The sequence below is a fragment of the Vulpes vulpes genome, chromosome 11, assembly GCF_048418805.1.
Source record: "Vulpes vulpes isolate BD-2025 chromosome 11, VulVul3, whole genome shotgun sequence".
In the NCBI taxonomy this organism is placed as follows: domain Eukaryota; kingdom Metazoa; phylum Chordata; class Mammalia; order Carnivora; family Canidae; genus Vulpes; species Vulpes vulpes.
In genome coordinates this window covers 34,054,346-34,075,151 of record NC_132790.1, presented here as the reverse complement: position 1 = coordinate 34,075,151, position 20,806 = coordinate 34,054,346, and the positions used below count along the sequence as shown (strand labels likewise).

Genomic DNA, 20,806 nt, shown 5'->3' with positions numbered 1-20,806 from the left:
TTTTTTTTAAGATTTTATTTATTTATTCATAGAGACACAGAGAGAGAGAGAGAAAGAGAAGCAGAGACAGGCAGAGGGAGAAGCAGGGAGCCTGACGTGGGACTCAATCCTGGGTCTCCGGGATCACTCCCTGGACTGAAGGCGGCACTAAACCATTGAGCCCCCCGGGCTGCCCCATTATTTCTGCTTTTATCTTAGCCTAACACTTCTCAATTTACTGCTCACTGACGTGGGGAGAGCCCAAGGCTAGAACTGCTTTTCCCTGAGCTGTTGCAGCCCAAACCTTTACGCTATAAACATAATTGCTGTTATCAAAACAGTAATAGTTATTATCAGAAACTAGTTAAGTGCATTATATATGTCAAACTATCCTAAGAAACTACCCTGGGAAATTTTTTTCCTGAATAAAAATTATAACAGATTGTTTTACAGGGGAAGAAGTCTTAAAGGTACAGCTGAATGCAAGTATAGGTCCTGACCAGATGGTGGCAGGAGATTTAGGCAGAATTTTTTGAAGAATATACAAACGAGCACTGACTCTTAAGTTCTTTTTATTTATACTTTATATATTTAGACTCCCAAATAAACTCCTCCTACTCTCAGAAGCACTGGTCTCTACACATTTATCTACTGACATTGTTTATTCAACTTGAATAGAGAAAATGAAAGGAAGGAAAAAGGAGAAAAGGATATGCAGAAGGGGGAATATACTACTATGAATACTGGTAGATAGAAAATACCTCAGTATTTCCACATAGTATTTCATTTCACATCAATTCAATCTCGAGAGAGAGGTGTTATCCCCATTTTAAAGGTGAAATTGAGACTCAGAAGCTTTTGTACCAAGACTATAGCTGCCATTAGAGGTTGGTAACATTGCTCATTTACAAAAATTCAATTAACCTAAAAGCAGTGCTGCAAAAAAATGATGGGCACAGAGGACAGGGACCTCAGTCAGCTCTCCTGAAAACCTACACACTGTTGGTAGAGAGCAAAGGTTTGAGGAGGATGTGCTGGAGAGTATGGAATCACATCCAACCCTGAAAAGAGACACTTTGGAGTAAGAAAATATTTTAAACAGCTACTAAAAAATAAAAGTTTTATAGGTAGACAAATCAGTTTGGAATGACTCAAAAGAAGGTGAAGCTTGGGTAATCTCTGAAAGATCTAGGAGCTGGACAAAACTCATGTTCCTGTCACAGAGGTGGGGTCAGCAGAGTTCCTGCCCCAGGGTGAGAGGGAACAACTGGTTCGGACTGTAAATGGCAGCTGATGAAAGGTATGTGTCCACCGGTCCTCTAGCCAACACCCTGTGACTGCGTGGGCTGGCCTCTCTATACCCAAGTTTCCCTAGGGGCTGAGGGTGGTACAAGGTGAGCACTGCAAAAAATGAAGAGACTACGTTAATTATTATAACTAACTGCGACTCTTGGAAAATTAAGGACTGGTGAGATACCAAAACACAGAGAAAGTGTTTGAATTTGTATATGCAGAGAAATACACATAAATGTTTGTAAATGGATAGAATGTTTGTCAAACACGAAGCCGACCAAACAACAGCTTCCTCTGGAGAGTGGGACTTGGTGTGGGAAGCAACAACTGCTGTTTTTAACATTTTACAACAAGCACATAGACTATTTTAATATTTTAAAAGTGGTTATTAAAGAGACTAGTGATAAGTTTATACAAAATAAAAGGAGCCAGGAAGTTTTTTTTTTTTTAATTAATCAGATTTGAGGTGATACAAGTCTGAAACGAATTAATTCACCCATGATGACTGAAGAAAACATTTCCGTATGGAAGGAAAATATGAAGCGTACCTGAATCTCTATACTGTGTCACACGAGCTTCCACAAGGGCCACATCATGGCTATCTTCACTCACAGAAGAGAGTGAAAGTCATACAGTGTCCCCCGGGGTACCTTCTGCCCATCTACTCTGAGACTAGGTGGCCTGAATACAAGCACCACTGGGGATTTCTTGCTGTCACTTTCACTCTATTCCCTATACTCTACCTGCTTTTCTGTATTTATTCTTTGTATCTGTTTCTCATATTCATTTCTTTTCAGCTTCCTTCTACAGTTATCCTTTTTGTCACTCAAAAGCATTTTTCCGTATTTTAGAGCCGTGTTCTGAATTCCAAATTCATAATTCTAGCTAGAAATTATGAAAAGAGCTAGGGGTTTAGGGTCAAAAGCTAGAGATTAAATACTGGTCCCACCATTACTAGCTGCGTGAATTTAGACAAGTCACTTAACCTCTCTGAGCCTCAGGTTCCTCACATGTTAAATTAGGGCAGAAGAAACTTTGCAAAGGTGGAGTATTACAAGTGTCAGCTTCCATTACTCTGTAATCTGAACAAAGGGATGCTGTGACACCTCCACTCTGGCTCCTTTTTACTCACCAAAGTTCTTTGAGGATATGCTCACTTTGGCAGCACATATACTACAAACTTCTTTTGATGAGCTGAAGCTTTCTTATATGGACTCCATTCCACTTTATTTTGGCTATTCAGAACATTAAAATATACACTCTGAGAATTCTTATCACTCTGCTTGTAAAAAAATATTTTTTCTTTTTATGTCTTAATAACACCTACTGTACACTTAGGAATGAGGATGCTGTTCTAACCAGTACATATGTATGTATGTGTGTGTACATATAAAGTTTATATAGTTATAGATATAAAGATATAGCTATGTAGAGAGATATATTCCTTTAATCTTTAAAGTACTTTACAGAGACAACTGGGTGGCTCAGCAGTTGAGCATCTGCCTTTGGCTCAGGTCGTAATCCTGGGATCCTGGGATTGAATCCCACTCAGGGCTCCCTGCAGAGTGCCCGCTTCTCACTCTGCCTATGTCTCTGCCGCTGTCTCTGTGTCTCTCATGAATAAAATCTTTTTTAAAAATGTACTTTACAAAGTATAAATTATTATCTCCAGTTTAAAAATAAGTCAGGCTAAATCACTTGTCCAAACTACAAAAGGTTGTGGCCAAGAACCAAACCCAAATAGTCCCAGTCCAAAGCTCATATATACTCTTAGCTACTCGTATATACTACTTGAGAGAGATAAATGTGCTAAGCAGGACACCAACCACAGCAAAGTTGGGAACCTGAATCTTTTCCAGTGTCTCCCTGAGTTGATCCACCTCTGCACGATATTCATCCAGCTGACCTTCTAATTTTTCTCTCCGGAGCCGCTCGTACTCCAGCTGGCCCTGCAGCTCCTTGATAGTCCTGTCAAAAAAAGTTATTCTCAATCAATCTCCAGTATCAACTAACAATTATCTGTGGCAACAGTGAGAAGCATCCATGCACTGCACTGAAGGCAAATAAAACAATTTCCTTGACAAATATGAATGAAGAGTCTGCCATGGGCCAGCACTGATCTAGACACCAGGGATACAGCAGTGAATAAAACAGGCCAAATGTGTCCTCCAAAAGAGCAGTGGAGGGAGAAAGACAACAAAGAAACAAATATATGGCATGGGGAGGTGAAAAATGCTAAGGGAGGAAAGCATACATCAAGAAGGAGTATCATAAAATGTTGTCAAGGAGAGGATTAACACTTCATACACAGTGGCCAGGGAAGGCCTTTCTGAGAAGGGGTCTTCTGAACAAAGACCTAAAGGAAATAAGAGAGTTAAACAAGCAGACATCTGGGGGAAGAGCATTCCAGACAGAGGAAGGAGCAACTGTAAAGACCCTAAGGCAGAAGTATGCTTGACGAACTGAAAGAAAACCAGAAGCCAATGTGACTGAATAAAGAAGAAAAGAAAAGAAAGAGTAGGAGGTCAGAGAGGCAAAAGGGAGCCAGAACAAGCAGGGCCTTAATAAGTGATGGCAAGGATCTAGGCTTTCACTCTGAGTGAAGTGGGAAGCCATTGGAGAGTCTGAGCAGAGAAATGGCATGATCTTAGATGTGTTTTCTTTTGCTTTTTTTTTTTTCCTGTGTCCTGCCTACTTATCTTTCTCCCCAACACCCCTGCAACAACTGATCTTTTGTTTGTTTGTTTATTCATTCATTTAAGACACACAGAGAGAGAGAGAGAGAGAGAGAGAGGCAGAGACACAGGCAGAGGGAAAAGCAGGCTCCATGCCGGGAGCCTGACATGGGACTTGATCCCGGGTCCCCAGGATCACGCCCCAGGCTGAAGGCAGGTGCTAAACTGCTGAGCCACCCCGGGATCCCCTGTTTTTGTATTTATTTAATGATCTACCAGTTACCAGGAGTAAAATACACAAACATCAACTGAACAATTCAATGAGTTTTGACTAACGTGTAAACCCTGTAATCACCACCACTACCAAGATAGAGAATATTTCCATTGCCTCAGAAAGTTCTCCTATGCCCCTCCTAGGTAACTTTCACTTCCCATAGGAACCACATTCTGAATATCTATCATGTTAGATTAGTTTTACCTATGCTTACAAATGAAATTGAGTATTATGTGCTTTTGTGTTCATGGCTTCTTTCAGTCAACAGTATATGAAATATTTATTCAGTTTTTCTTGACAATTAGACCTAAAAGCAGGAGTTTATACCTAAAGAATAAATGTCTTAAGATGTACTCAACACAAAGTGAAGAATCAATGCTAGAGATGCATTAAAGCTTACTCAGAAGACACACTGTAATCTCAGCTGACATGAAAGGACAACCTGGCACAAAGACTAAAGCAATCTTGGAAAAAAAATTAAATCAAAATTGATTTGGTTCAAAATCACATCAATAGTATAACCATTTCACAGTGAAATGCAAATATCATAATCATCTTAGATAACAGGTTTGAAATCAAACTCAAGCTCAAATTCTGGCTTCACCTCCCACCCTTCCTCCTCCCCTTGTGACTTCATGCAACTCACTTCACCTCTGTAGTAAGTCTTGGTTTCCCATTCATTTAGTTAACATAGTTCATGGCACTGTGAAGACTGCAAAAGATAACGTATTATCCTTTGCAGCTTATCTAATGCCTAGTACACAATTAGTTCTCAGAAGTAATACAAGAGCCATAGAAGTACTAATCTACCTGAGAAGAGAAGCAAAGGAAACCAAAATTTAAAGTACCATAGGGAAGGGTACCATAGGGAAGAGTAACACATTAATCCTTATCAAAGATCTAGACATTACTAAGGTGAATATATTTACCAGACCTCTAAAGCTACATTCAGAAAAGGGTGGAGGAGCTTCTGAGGGTATGAGGGAAAGAAACTCAAGCAAAGCAGAGAGTCCATGTGTGTTGCTCTTTACAGATCCATGTTCTGATTAAACCAGAAGTCTCCTGTCCTGTCTCCCTTTGTTCCCTGTCCACTCTGGAAAGCAGAGAGGTGGTAGGAGGAAATAAACATGAGGCATCCTCTATTCCAATAGCCATTAATTGGAACACTACCAAATATGCAGGGAGGCAATTCGGGGTGCAGAAAGTGACAGGTGAGGGCAGCTCTGCAACTACTCACTGCATTTAGACACGACAGCATTCTCTGGGCATGACAATCAAGGAGCACAGGACTGGGTCTCAGATTTGTGAGTAAGCTCAATTTGATAGGAATGGTTATAGACTATTGGTTGAAAAGCTCAAAGTGATTTCAGAAAAAAAAAAAAAAGCCTTGGAGCACCTGGGTGCTTCAATCGGTTGAGCATCCAACTCTTGATTTTGGCTCAGATCATGACCCTGGGGTCCTGGAATGGAGCCCCATGTCGGGCTCCATGCTTAGCAGTAAGTCTGCTTGATATCCTCCCTCTCCCTCTGCCCCTGCTCATGCTATCTCTTGCTCGCTATTAAAAATAATTTCTTTTTTAAAGTCTTAACTCTGTAGAGCTTCAATTTTACAAGATGAAAAGAGTTCAGGAGGGGTGCTTGGGTGCTCAGTTAGTTAAGCATCTACCTGCAGCTCAGGTCATGATCTCAGGGTTCTGGTATCAAGTCCCTCGTCAGACTCCCTGCTCAGTGGGGAGTCTGCTTTCCCTCCCCCTCTGCTGCTCCCCCTGCTTGTGCTCTCTCATTCTTGCGCGCGCTCTCTCTCTCTCTCTCTCAAATAAATTAATAAAATCTTTAAAAAAAAAAAAAGTTCAGGAGATTGGTTGTACAAAAGTATGGAAGTACTTAACACTACTGAATTATACACTTAAAAATGGTTAAGATGATACGTTTTGTGTTAATGTGTATTTTACCACAACTAAAACTAATATTAACACCTTCTCCATCTAGGGGCTTAAGAGGAAAACTGGATAGAACCTTATATTCTTTGTTAAGGATGGAAAAACAAGTTGTTCGTCAACAAACCTTCACATGGCATTTAGAAAGGTAACTAAAACAAACCATTAGAGTTTTGAAGACATTACTTTTCAGACTCGAGCTGTTCTTTCTTCTGCTTTAGATCTTCTTCTGTTATCCCTCCCAAGTGTTTATAGTTGCTCTCAGCAATATCCAGCAGGTGTCTCAATTCAACAATTTTCTTATAAGCTCTCACTGCAAGACAAAGTTGAATAGGAATTTAGTTTAGCCAGAGCTCATGTGCTCACAGGATGCTGAGCCTGAAATATATGCTGCTTCTAGAGCCAGTGCCTGAGTGCTCTGGGAGGGACTGGAAGGAAGGTGGCATATACATAGGAGGGTAAATATCAGTAACAGAATGTCACAGTAACAGGACCAGGTTAGCCAGTCACAGCATCCTCTCAACACTTAACACTCTGATTTCTCTCTCAATAGGTTAGAGAGCTGCAGGTTCCAAACTGCATTATGTCGGAATCAACTCGGGTGCTCTTTAAAAATGTATATTTGTGTCTCATACTAGACCTACAAAATCAGGTATTGGTACTTAGTAAAAGTCCCTCAGACAATTTTGATGGGCAGAAAGGGTTGGGAACACTGCAGCCACTAACAAGCAAGTAGAAGAAATTAAAAACAAAAAAGTTACAGAAGAAAGATCCAAAGAACTAAGGCTACTTAGCTTATATAATAATTCTTTAATATTTGAAGGCTATGTTTTGAAAGAACTGTTCTATGAGGTCGTAAGAGGTAGGATTAAATGAAATTAGCTCCAGAAAGAGAGATTTTTAACTCAACAAAGGAGAAACTTTTCAACAAACAGTAAGAACCAGGTTGCCTGGGTGGCTCAGCGGTTAAGCACCTGCCTTCAGCCCAGGGCATAATCCTGGAGTCCTGGAATCGAGTCCCACATTGGGCTCCCTGCATGAAGCCTGCTTCTCTCTCTGCCTATGTCTCTGATTCTCTCTCTGTGTTTCTCATGAATGAAAAAAGGAAAGAAAAAAAGGAAAGAAAAGAAACAGTAAGAACCATCATGTATTTCTAGACACTATACTAAGTTCCTTATACATTTTAATCCTCACAAGAACACTGTCAGATGAAAATGGGACCTCCGAAAGATAATGAGTATCTTGTCACTGAAGGTGAGTGAGTAGATGCTGGATGACATGTGACAGGAATGTTGAGTTAAGAGTCAAACTTCAAATGGGCATAGGGCTCTGTGATGTCATAGCCCTAAATATATTTTACTAAAGAATGCTTTGAATTGAGGCTCATATCCAGGAATTCTGGGATGACAAGAAATCCAATCAGTCCTCTATAGGTACTCTGCCAAAGTCTAGTGGCCCAAGAAGAGGCCATCTTGTCCTTTGGGTTTTTCTCTGAAATAAAATTAAATAGGAACAAGAAAACAATACATGATTTCATACTGTCACCACATGCAAGCACCTGAGTTAGGTATCAGTGAACTTCATGGTATGCCAAGGGGCTGAGAGTTCATTTGTATCAAACACACCAGAGTAGGAAACTGTTCTAGTGACATTCTTGGTCTTTTCTAAAACATCTTTTCAAAATTTTGAGGTTCACTGGCAATGATCTCTTACTCAAATAATTTCAGAAGTAAACTTAAAGTCTATAAATCAACTACTCATTTTCTGAGGCTCTAAGTCCTTGCTAATTCTCAAAAGAATCAGCAAAAAATTTAAGCACAAACAAAAAAATAAAAAGTAGGTAAATCGAACTTCATTGAAATTGTAAATTTTTCCAAGACTTCAGCCCAAGATGACAACATAAGACCCTAAACTCACCTCCTCCACAGACCTACCAAATCTACACCTATTTATATAGCAGTCGTTCCTGAATAAGAACTGAGGGCTGACTGAACAGCTTCTGCACGAGAAAAGATGGAGAGACCACATAGAGAACAGCAAAGGACATAGAGACATGGTAACAAAGGGAATCCCCATTCCTGATGTTATGAACCTCAGTGGGAAGGAACTAACTACTGAGGGAGCATGAGCAGATTCATCTGCCCTAGGCATAGAAAAAAAGCCAAAGTTTAAAGGGGCAACTAGAATATAAAGGAACCACCATGAGAATCCCCAAACAGCAGGGCACCTGTTGGAATTCTCTCTGAATCAGAAGGGCTGACAAGCTGCACAGTTCACATTCCCACTCTGCTTTGATAGCAGAGATAGAAGCAGGGTCTGAATGCCATAGTAAGCCTGGGGCCCCTAGCCCACACCAGCCCCACCAGTCCCACCACAGCAGGCCCCAATGTTGGTGCACACCAGGACACTCTGGCCCGTACTCACTACAGCTCCAGCCAACTCACCAGCATGACACAGGCTTAAAAGGCCCTGGGACATTGAGACCCATACCATGATTCAAGATGACTTGCCAGGGCATTCCAAGCACAGTGCAAGGACCCCCAGGCCTGCATCCACCTCAGCTCCAGCTGTTCAACCAGGGAACTCCCTGAAGGGAGTACCTTGCGACACCCTGACTTGCATCTACTTCAGTTTCAGCTCTCCTGCCAGGGTACACTCTGCAGAGATCAGTGAGACATCCTGCCTTGCACCCACTTCAGCTCTAGCTGTCCTGCCAAGGTACCCTAAGTCCAAAGAGCCCTGAGCCTCACTCACTTCAGCTTCAACTTTCCAGTCAGGGTGCCATCTGCAAGCAGAGCCCCAGTAATACCCTGGTCTATACAAACTAATGCTCTGGCCATGCCACCAGGACAGCCCCAGCACGGAGTGCTTTGGGACTTCCATTTAACCAAAGCTCCAGTCAGCCTGCCAAAGTCAACAGGTACACACAGACAACACAGGGGGTATCCCTACATAAGGCCACACCTTCGAGTTTAAGAGAAGCAGCTGTTCTGCCTATTTCATAGAAACAAACACAGAAAGCCAAGTAACATGAGAGGGAGGAATATGCTTCAAATGAAAGAACAAGATAAAACCATGGGAAAAACCTAAATGAAATGAAGATAATCCACTTGATAAATTGTTTAAAATACTGACATAAAGATGCTCATCAGACTGAAAAGTAGATTAATGTACTGACACCTTCAACAAAAAAAGAACCAGAGTTAAAGAATGTACTAAATGAGATTTAAAAAAAAATTAGAGAGAATCAACAGTGATTAGAGAATACAGAACAGATCAACAATCTGGGAGACAGGGTAATGGAGAACACCCAAGGTGAAGAGCAACAAGAAAAAATTTTTAAAAATAAGGATAACTTAAGGGATCTCTTGGACAACATCAAGTGAACAAATATTTGCATTATAGAGGTCTGGAAGGAGAAGAGGGGGGGGGAAAGGCAGAAAACTTATTTGAAGGTGTAATAGCTAAAAACATCCACAGCCTAACAATGGAAACAGACATCCAGGCTAGGAAGCCCAGAGAGCTCTAAAATAGATGAAATCAAAGAGGTCCATACCATGACACATAATAATTAAAATGTCAAAGATTAGAGAGAAAGATGGGAAGATGGTAGAGTAAGAGGACTCTAAGCTCACTTCATCCCATGGATACAACTAGGTAACACTCACATCAGTATAAATAACCCAGAAAAAGACCCAAAGAATGGCAGAACAAACTCCACAACTAAAGGTAAAGAGGAAGCCACATCAAAGAGGGCAGGAAAGGAGGAGACACAGTGGAGAGCAAAATGGACCACAACCATCAATAGTAAGGAGGGAGACACCAGCCCAGAGAAAAGCAAGAATGACTATCACACTGGGGAGCCTGCACAGGAAAAACAAACTCCCGCAGCATTTGGCACTGAAAGCCAGAGGGGCCAAATTTTTTGAGTTCTAAAAACCAGAGACTTAAAGGATGTAATTTTTAAAATATGTGGCCTTAGTTCTAGAAGAGCCTGGAGAGTGATAGAAAGCTGAGTCCTTGCCTTAAAGAGACAGCCTGACAAACAGCCTGTGGATATACAGCTCAGAAGCAGCAATTTGAAAAACTCCAGGGACAAATGAGAGGGACAATTATTTACTCATCTCAGAGAAGTCCTGGAGGGGTAGGGATCACAGGAAAACCTCATCAGGAACAAAGGAGCTGGCAGGCACCTCTCCCTCCCCCACCCCATCATAAACACAAGGCCACCTGTGGGAGCCTGCAGCAGTCAGCACAGGGCCAGCAGTCAGTAGTACCTAACTTGCTCACACCAAGCCCCACCCACCTGTGTATTAGCGGATCTGCCCTTCTTAGTCACTTTTTGCCTTAGTCCCTGTTCCCAGTAGACCTGCAAAACTTTTACCAACACCATGTCATCCCACCTGTGAGTTTTATGAGGCCTTGATCCTCACAGCGGCAGCAGGTCTCATTTCACAAGCAGACCTGCACTCACCTTGTTAAAACTGTGCACCTCATCCTGGCTGGGGACCAAATGATGTCTACAACAGGCAAAGAGAAAAGACAGCCTCTGCAGATAAATGAACTTAGGGCAAAAGCAGCCAAGACACAATAGTAGGATGCATGTAACACAAAAAGGAGACACTCTCTGAAGTGCCTGGTTCTGGTGAACAGTAGACACTGCATGTAGGGCACTACAGGACCTATTCTTCTTAAGGCCATTTCTTTCAAGAGGAGCAAACATAGCAGACTTTCCTAATACACAAAAACAGATACAGAGAGGTAAACAAAATGAGAAAACAAATATATCCCAAATGAAAGAACATGATAAAACCACAGCAAGAGACCTAAACAAAATGGATATAAGAAAAAAGCCTGATAGAGAACTTAAGCTAATGATCATAAAGATACTCATTGGACTTGAGGACAGTGGAGAACATCAGTGAGATCCTTAACAAAGAGATAGAAAAAAAAGAATCAGAGATGAAGAGCTCAATAAATGAAATGGAAAATAAAGTAGATGGAATAAATAGTAGACTAGAGGAAACAGAAACATCAATCATTAATCCGGGGGACATTGTAATAAAAAGCAACCAAGCTGAACAGGTAAGAGAAAACAAAAATACAAAATGAGAATAGACATAAGGAATTCAGCAATAATAATATTCAGAATTCAATAAGAAATTGAATAATATTATTCAAGCATAATAACATTCACAATGTATGAATCACAAAAGGAAAAGAGAAGGAGGCAGGAATTTTATCTGAAGAGCTAATAGCTGAAAAATCCCCAAATCTGAGGAAAGAAACAGAAATCCAGATCTAGGAGGCACAGAGAACCCCAACAAATTCAACCCAAGGAGGTCCACGCCAAGACACATAGTAATTAAAATGGCAAAAACTAGCAACAAAGAGAATTTTTAAAGCAGCAAAAGAAGACAGTTACTTACAAGGGACCCCCCCCCCCCCCCCCCGCCCATAAGCAGCTCTTTCAGCAGAAACTTGGCCAGCAAGAAGAGAGTGGCATGATACATTCAAAATGCTAAAAGGAGAAAGATGGCAGCAGAGTAGGAATACCCTAGGCTCTCCTCACTCCACAAATACATGAGATAACTATTAAATCATCCTAAATATTCCCAGAAACTAACCCAAAGACTAGCAAAACAAACTCTACAACTAAAGGTAGGGAAGAGTTCACAATGAAGTAGGTAGGAAATACAGAGACATAGTCAGTGGGGAAACAGATGCTGGCTGCTGTGGCGGGGAGGGAGCCAGGGTCACAGAGAAAGGCAAAAGAGAGAAGGGCACAAAGGGAAATGCAAAAGGAGAACATTTCCCATAGCTATTGGCTTGGAAAGGAAGAGGGGCCGAATTTTGTGAATTCCTGCAACCAGAGGAGATTAAACCCTAGGAGTTTCAAGTGTCAGTGGGCTGGAATCTGGGAGCATCCAGAGGCATTGGGGCTGCTCTTAGAAAGAAAGCAGGCAAACAACCTAAGGACAGATAGCCTGTAAACAGTGATCTGAAGAATGAATGCCTGGGGACACAGTGTGGAGATTATTTGCTCTTCTCAGAGTATGTCCCTGGGAGGCAGTATTCACAGAGACACCACTCCAGGGACAAAGGAGCCATTTCCCTCCCCTGCCCCCCAATATAAACATAGAGCCACCTGCAGGGAAGCACTACAACAGGACACTGGCTGTCTAACTTGTTTACACTAAATCTCACCTTCCTGTCCTCTGGGGCCAGGTGACTGCCCTTCTCAGCCAAGCATTCTTCAGTCCTAGCATGGCAGGCCCCTCCCCTACAACAGCAGCACAAACTCCTTCCCATACCACATCTTCCAACCAGGTTTTGCAAGACCTTAGTTCCGGTGGAGGTGGTGACAGGTCTCATTTCACAAGCAGATCAGAGCACACCTAGTTAAAACTTGCCATATTCAGGCCAGGGATGAAACAATGCACCCAGCAGGCAAGGAGAGCCTCTGTAGAGGACTAGCCAGAAGGATAGACCAACCAAAACACAACAGAGTGCACACAGCACACATCAGAGATACTTCCTGAAGTGACAGAGCCCAGGCACTACGTGATGTCTTCTTCATAAAGCCATTACTTTTGGAAGCAGGAAAAATAACTGGCTTTTCTAACACACAGAAGCAGGCAGAGACTAGACAAAATGAAAATATCTAAGTGAAACATATAATTAACATGCCTGAGGAACATTCTAAAGCAATAATCATAGGGATATTCACTGGACTTGAGAAAAGAATGGAAAAATCAATGAGACATCTACCACAGAGATAAAAGAGTTAAAAAAGAATAAGAGATAAAGAGTGCAATAAATGGGATTAGAAACACACTTGATACAATGAACAACAGACTGGAAGAAGAAGAGGGACAAATTAATGACCTAGTAAAACAAAATAACAGAAAGTGATGAAGCTGAAAAGAAAATCATGCAAAATGAGAATAGATTTAGGGAATTCAGTGACTCCATCAAACATAGTAACTTATTATTTTTACTATAATAACTCATTTTTATTATAAGAGTCTCAGAAGGAGAAAAGAGGAAAGGTGGCAGAAAATTTATTTGAAGAAATAATGCTGAAAACTTCCATAATCTGGGGAAAGAAACAGATACTCAGATCTAGAAGGCACAGAAAATCCCCATCAAAATCAACAAAAGCAGACCCACACCAAGACATATTGTAATTAAATTTGCAAACTATAGTGATCAAAAATCTTATAAGCAAGACAAAAGAAATCAGTAACTTACAAAAGAATACCTATATGGTTATCAGATTTTTCAACAGAAACTTTGTAAGCCAGAAGAGAGAGGCAAGATATAATGACTGCTAAATGAGAAAAACTACATCCAAGAACTCTATCCAGGAGGGTCATCATTTGCAATAACAGGAGTGACTATTTCCCAGACAAGCAAAAACTAAAAGTTCATGACCAGTAAACCAGTAAAAAAATATTAAAAGGGACTCTGAGTGGAAACAAGAAACCAAAAGTGACAGTATAAAGGTAGGAAACACAAAAGGAGTAAAACTGAATGTTTATGTAAAAAATCAGTCAAGGAAGTCTCACACACACACACACACACACACACACACACACACACACACACATACAAGATATAAAATAACGTATATCCAAAATGTGGGAAGGAAAGCAGAAAAGAATAGATTCAAGCTGGGACACCTGGGTAGCTCAGTGGTTGAGCATCTGCCTTTGGCTCAGGGTGTGACCAGGGGGTCCCAGGATTGAGTCCCACATCAGGTTCCTCACAGGAAGTCTGCTTCTCTCTCTGCCTGTGTCTCCACCTTTGTCTCTGTCTCTCATGAATAAATAAATAAAATCTTAAAAAAAAAAAAAAAGATTCAACTTAAATGAACATCAACTTAATGTACATTGCTATATGCAAAAAAGGTTATATACAAACCTAATGGTAAGCATATAAGAAAAATCACTAATAAACATGCAAAGAATAAAGAGAAAGAAATCCAAACATATCACTAAAGAAAACCAGCAAAACATGAAAGACAAGAAAGGATCAAAGAAAATTTCCAGAAATGATAAAACAAGTAATAAAATGGCAATAAATACATATCTATCAATAACTATGTTGAAAGTAAATGGACTAAACACTCCAATCAAATGACACAGGGTATCAGAAGGGATGAAAAAATTAGACCCAACTATATGCTGCTACAAGGCACTCATTTTAGACCTAAAAATACCACCAGATTGAAAGTTAGAGGATAGAGGAATACTTATCATGCAAATGGTTGTCAAAAGAAAGCCAGAGCAGCAATACTTATAACAAAAAAAACGAGGCATTAAAACGAAGACTGTGACAAAAGACAAAGAAGGACACTATACAATAATAAAGGAGACAATTCAATAAGAAGATATAACAACTGTAAATATTTATGTAACCCAACACAGGAGCACTCAAATACATAAAATAGCTCATAACAAACATAAAGGAACTAATTGATAATAAGACAATAATGGTAGGGGACTTTAACACCCCACATACATCAATGGGCAGATCATCTACACAGAAAGTCAACAAAGAAACAATGCCTTTGAATGACTCACTGGACCAGATGGACTTAACAGATACCTTCGGAACATCACATCCTAAAACAACAGAATACACATTCTTTTCAAGTGTACATGGAACATTCTCTGGAATATATCACATATTAGGACACAAAACAGGCCTTATCAAATTCAAGAAGATCAAAGTCATACCATGCACCTTTTCTGATTACAACATTAGGAAACTAGAGACCAGCCACAAGCAAAAATGTGGAAAAAAATACACAAAGGTTAAACAACATGACACTAAGCGATGAATGGGTCAACAAGAACATCAAAGAATAAATGTAAAAACACATGGAAACAAATGAAAATACAATGGTCCACAACTGAGATGCAGAAGTTGTTCTGAGAGGGTAGTATATAGTAATAAAGTCCCACTTCAAGAAACAAGAAAATTCTCAAACAACCATCTAATGGAGCTAGAAAGAGAAGAATGAATGATGCCTTATGCCTGCAGACGGAAGGAAATAATAAAGATTAGAGAGGAAATAAATGATATAGAAACTAAAACAAAACAAAACAAAACCAATAGAAGAGATCAATAAAACCAGGAGCTGGTTCTTTAAAAAATTCATAAAATTGATAAACCTCTAGCCAAACTCATCAAAAAGAAAAGAGAAAGTACCCAAATAAAATCACAAATGAAAGGAGAAATAACAACTAACACCACAGAACTACAAAAGATTTTAAGAGATTATGAAAAATCACCACATGCCAACAAATTGGACAACCTAGAAGAAATGGATAAATCCCAAGACACAAATAAATTACCAAAACTGAAACAGAACATTTGAACAGACCAATAATCAGCAAAGAAATTGAATCAGTAATCAAAAAGCTCCCAACAAACAAAAGTCCAGGACCAGATGGCTTCATAGGTGAATTCTACCAAACATTTAAAGAAGAGTTAATACCTATTCTTCTCAAAATATTCCAAAAAAAATAGAAAAGAAAGGAAAACTTCCCAATTCTATTCTATTCTATAATAGCAAAACCAGATAAAGATGTCATAAAAAAAGGACAATAGGCCAATATCTCTGATGAACATAGATGCAGAAATCCTCAACAAAATACCAGCAAACTGAATCTATGGAATTTATCCCTGGGTTGCATGGGTGATTCAATATTTACTAATCAACCCATGCGACATATCACATTAATAAAAGAAAGGATAAGAACCATATGATCAGATCATTTCAATACATGCAGAAAAGGCAACTGACAAAATCCATTCAAGATAAAACCTTCAACAAAGTAGGTTTAGAGGGAACATACCTCAACAAAATAAAGGCCATATATGAAAAGCTCACAGTCAATAACATTCTCCTAAATGGGAAAAACCTAAGAGCTTTTGAGCTTTTCCCCTAAAGCTTTTCCCCCTAAAGCTTTTCCCCGAAACAAGACAGGAATATCCACTTTCACCGCTTTTATTCAACATAGTACTGGAAGTCCTAGCCACATAGTATTGGATGTCCTAGATGCACCAAAAGGCATCTAAATTGGTAAGGAAGAAGCAAAACTTTCATTATTTGCTGATGACATGATACTATGCATAGAAAACCAGAAAAACTCCACCAAAAAACTGCTAAAAATGATAAATGAATTCAGTAAACTCACAGGGTAGGAAAATCAATGTACAGAAATCTGTTGCATTTATATTATACCAATAAAGAAGCTGCAGAAAGAGAAATTAAGAATCCCACTTACAATTGCAATAAAAGAGTAAGATCCCAAGTAATAAACCTATAAACCTAACCAAAAAGATGAAAGACCTATACTCTGAAAATTATAAAACACTTATGAAAGAAATTCAAGATCACATTAAGAAAAGACATTCCATGCTCATGGACTGGAAGAACAAATATTGTTAAAATAACTGTACTACCCAAAGCAATCTACTCATTTAATGCAATCCTATCAAAATACCAACAGCATTTTTCACAGAACTAAAACAGTCCTAAAATTTGTGTGGAACCACAAAAGACCCCAAATAGCCAAAGCAATCTTGAAAAAGAAAAGCAAAGCTGGAGGTATCACAATTCCAAACATGAAGTTGTATTACAGAGCTGTAGTGACCCAAACAGTATGGGACTGGCACAAAAAGAGACACACGCATCAATGGAAAGGAAAAGAAAACCCAGAAATGAATCCATAATTTTATATTCAATTAATCTTTGACAAAGTAAGAAAGAATAATCAAGGAGAAAAAGAATGTCTCTTCAACAAATGGTGTTGGGAAAACTGAACAGCAACATGAAAAAGAATAAAACTGGGACACTTTCTAACACTATGCACAAAAATAAGTTCAAAATGGATTAAAGACTCAATGTGAGACCTGAAACCATACAATTCCTAAAACTCAGGCTGTAACTTCTTTGACATTGGCCATAGCAACTTGTTTCTAGAAGTGTGTCCTGAGGCAAGGGAAATAAACACAAAAATAAACTACTGGGACTATATAAAAATAAAAAGCTTCTATACAGCAAAGGAAACAACAAAACTAAAAGGCAACCTATGGAATGGGAGAAGATATTTGCACATGACATATCTCATAAAGGGTTAGTATTCAAAATATATAAAGACTTAATAAAACTTAACACCCAAAACACACAAAAAAATCAAATTTAAAAATGGAGAGAAGATATGAATAGACAATTTTCTAAAGCAGACATACAAATAGCTAACAGATATAAGAAAAGATGTTCAATATCACTTATCATCAGGGAAATGCAATTCAAAAGCACAGTGAAGTATAACCTATCAGAATGGCTAAAATCAACAACAGAAGAAACACAGTGTTTGGTGTTGATGAGGATGTGGAGAAAGAGAACCCCCTTGTGCTGTTGGAGGAATGCACACTGGCACAGCTACTGTGGAAAACAGAAGGAAGGTTCCTTAAAAAGTTAAAAATAAAACTACCCTACAATCCAGCAATTGCACTACTAGGTATTTACCAAAATACTACAAAAATACTAAAAGGTATATATGCACCCCTATGTTTGTAGCAACATTATATACAATAGCCAAATTATGGAAACAGCCCAAGTATCTATTGACTTATGAATGGATAAAGAAGCTGTGGTACATAGAGGTGCCTGAGTGGCTCAGTTAGTTAAGTGTCCGAATCCTGGTTTTGGCTCAGATCATGATCTCAGGGTCATGCAACTGAGCCCCGCCTTAGGCTCTGCGCACTCGGTGTAGAGTCTGCTTGAGATTCTCTCTCCCTCTCCTTTTCCAGCTCACATGTGCAAATAAATAAAATCTTATAGGGCAGCCCCAGTGGCGCAGCGGTTTGGCGCCGCCTGCAGCCCGGGGTGTGATCCTGGAGACCCGGGATCAAGTCCCGCAACGGGCTTCCTGTGTGGAGCCTGCTTCTCCCTCTGCCTGTGTCTCTGCCTCTCTCTCACTCTCTCTGAATGAATAAATAAATAAATAAATAATAAAATAAAATAAAATCTTATACACACACACACAATGGAATATTATTCAGCCACAAAAAGAATGAAATATTGTCATTTACAACAACATGGAGGGAGCTAGAGAGTATTAGGCTAAGGGAAATAAGTCAATCAGAGAAACACAAATACCATATGATTCCACTCATACACGGAATTTAAGAAACAAAACAAACAAGCAAAGAGGGGGGAAAAGGAAGAAGGGAGGGAGAGAGAGAGAAAAAGGTATATGAAAAGATGCTCAACATCAATAATCATCAGAGAAATACAAATCAACAACACAATGAGATATCACCTCATACAAGTCAAAGGGCTAGTATCAGACAAGAAATAGCAAGTATTGACAAGGATGTGGAGAAAAGGGAACACTTGTGCATTGTTGGTGCAAATATAAACTGGTATAGCCACCATGGAGGTTTCTCAAAACATTTAAAATATAAATTTAATAATTAAAAATAGAATCAGTAATTCCACTACTGGGTATTTACCCAAAGAAAACAAAAACACTAATTAAAAGATATGTGCACCCCTATGTTTACTGCAGCCTTATTTACCATAGCCAAGATATGGAGGCAAACCAAGGGTCCACTGATGAATGGATAAAGAAGGTATAGTATATATAGATATTTACAATGAGGTTATTACTAAGCCATAAAAAGGAATAAGGTCTTGCCATTTGTAACAACACAGATGAATCTAGAGGGTATTAGGCTAAGTGAAACAAGTCACACAAAGACAAATGCCATGTGATTTCACTTATTTTTGAAATCTAAAAACCAAAACAAATGAACATACAAACAAAAACAGATTCTTAAATACAGAGAACTGGTGGTTGCCAGATGGGAGGTGGGTGGGTGGATGGGTGAAATAAATAAAGGGGATCAAGAGGTACAAACTTCCAGCTTTAAATAAATAAGTCACAGAGATGAAAACTACAGAATAGAGAATAGAAGCAATAATGTTGTAAGAATGTTTGTGGCATATGGTGACTATAGTTATTGCGGTAAGTAAGCACTGAGTAATGTATAGAATTGTTGAGTCAATATATTGTGCCCCTGAAATTAAAAAAAGACACTATATATTAAATTATACTTCAACTGCAAAATGTAAAAACAGAATCCACAATGAGATACCACTTCATACTCACTAGAATAACTTTAATCAATCAGAAAAACAATAACAAGTATTGGCAAGGATGTGGAAAAACTGGAACCCTCACTCAAGCATCCCATCGTTGGTAGGAATGTTAAATGATGCAGCCACTTTGGAAAACAACTTAGAAGTTCCTCAGAAGGTTAAAGAGAGTTACCAAATGACTCAGCAATTCCAACTAATGCCTAGGTATATACCCAAGAGAAATGAAAATATACATTCACACAAAAACATGTATATGAATGTTCACAGCAACATTATTTACAATAGCCAAATTATACAATCTGTATATAATCTATACAAACAGAAAATGGATTAGCAGTTGCTTAGTAATAGGGTTTGAGGGGAAAGAAGAAAGTAGGTAATAGGGAATGGTTACTAATGAATGTGGGGTTTCTTTTAAGAGTGATGGCAATATTTTAAAAAGTATTATAGCAATGGTTGTACATTCTGTGAATATACTAAAAAACATCAAACTATGTACCTCAAATGGGTAAATTGAATGGCATGTGAATTATGTATCTCAATAAAGCTCTTAAGGGTGTCTGAGTGGCTCAACTGGTCAAGTGTCCAACTTCTGATTTTGGTTCAGGCCATAATCTCAGGGTTGTGGGATTAAGATGCAATGTGGCTCATTCCTTTGGTGGGCGCAGAGCCTGCTTAAGATTCACTCCCTCTCCTTTTGCCCCTCCCCCCATTCTAAAACTAAGTAAATAAGTCTCTTTAAAATAAAGCTATCTGGAAATTCGGAAGGGATCATTAACTCTGAGCATCACTATAGGGTGATCTCAGTGGGCTATTTGTTGGAAGCCTCTGGTATCTTCGGGTCTTTCCTTGCTTGCATTCGCTGGCAAAGAGGCTTTCACCATTCCCTGGAGAGTAACGATCTACCTGACAATGTTCTGGGAACTCTTACAAATTTTTTTTTTTACTTCCTCATTCATCTGTCCTCTCCCTCTGCCTCTCCCCTCTACGCATGCTCTCTCTCTCTCAAATAAATAAATCTTAGAAATTAATTAATTACTTAATGTGCTTGGGGTTCTGTCTCTTCCTCTCCCTCTATCTCTCCTAACCCCATTAAATAATTACTAATTAATCAGGCCATCCTTCAAAAATAGTCCAAATTCCACTTGTGAAAAGCCTTCCCTGCAACTCTAACCCTGAGTAAACAGTCTTTTTAAACTCTGACCTATTAGCCCAGGCCAAGAATCTAAGAGTCAATCTTGATTATTCTCATTTTCCAACACCTCAGATTCAAATCCTATGAGCAAATCCTCCCTTCTATCTTTTTTTTCTTAAGATTTCTTTTTTTTTTGAGAGAGAGAGAGAGAGAGAGAGAAAGAACACTCAAGTGGGCACACATGGGGTGAGGAGAGGCAGAGGGAGAGAAAGAGACAGAATCTCAAGCACATTCCATGGGGCTCAATCCCACAACCCTGAGATCATA

At 39.3% G+C, this 20,806-nt stretch overlaps 1 protein-coding gene across 7 annotated transcripts in view; it reads right to left on the bottom strand.

Annotated features, from left to right (window-relative positions):
* ANKRD42 (ankyrin repeat domain 42) overlaps window positions 1-20,806 on the bottom strand; it is a 63,273-nt gene that overhangs the window by 1,666 nt on the left and 40,801 nt on the right. For 5 of the 7 annotated variants that reach the window (XM_026015236.2, XM_072726038.1, XM_026015233.2 and 2 more), the window contains 2 exons: window positions 6,345-6,471; window positions 3,099-3,240 (listed from right to left, as the gene is read on the bottom strand). In XM_026015236.2, coding sequence (XP_025871021.1) covers window positions 3,099-3,240; window positions 6,345-6,471 — 269 coding nt within the window. Of the gene's footprint in view, window positions 1-3,098; window positions 3,241-6,321; window positions 6,472-20,806 lie in introns of all 7 variants that reach the window. The other 2 variants (XR_003237451.2, XR_011995152.1) reach the window with 1 other exon arrangement.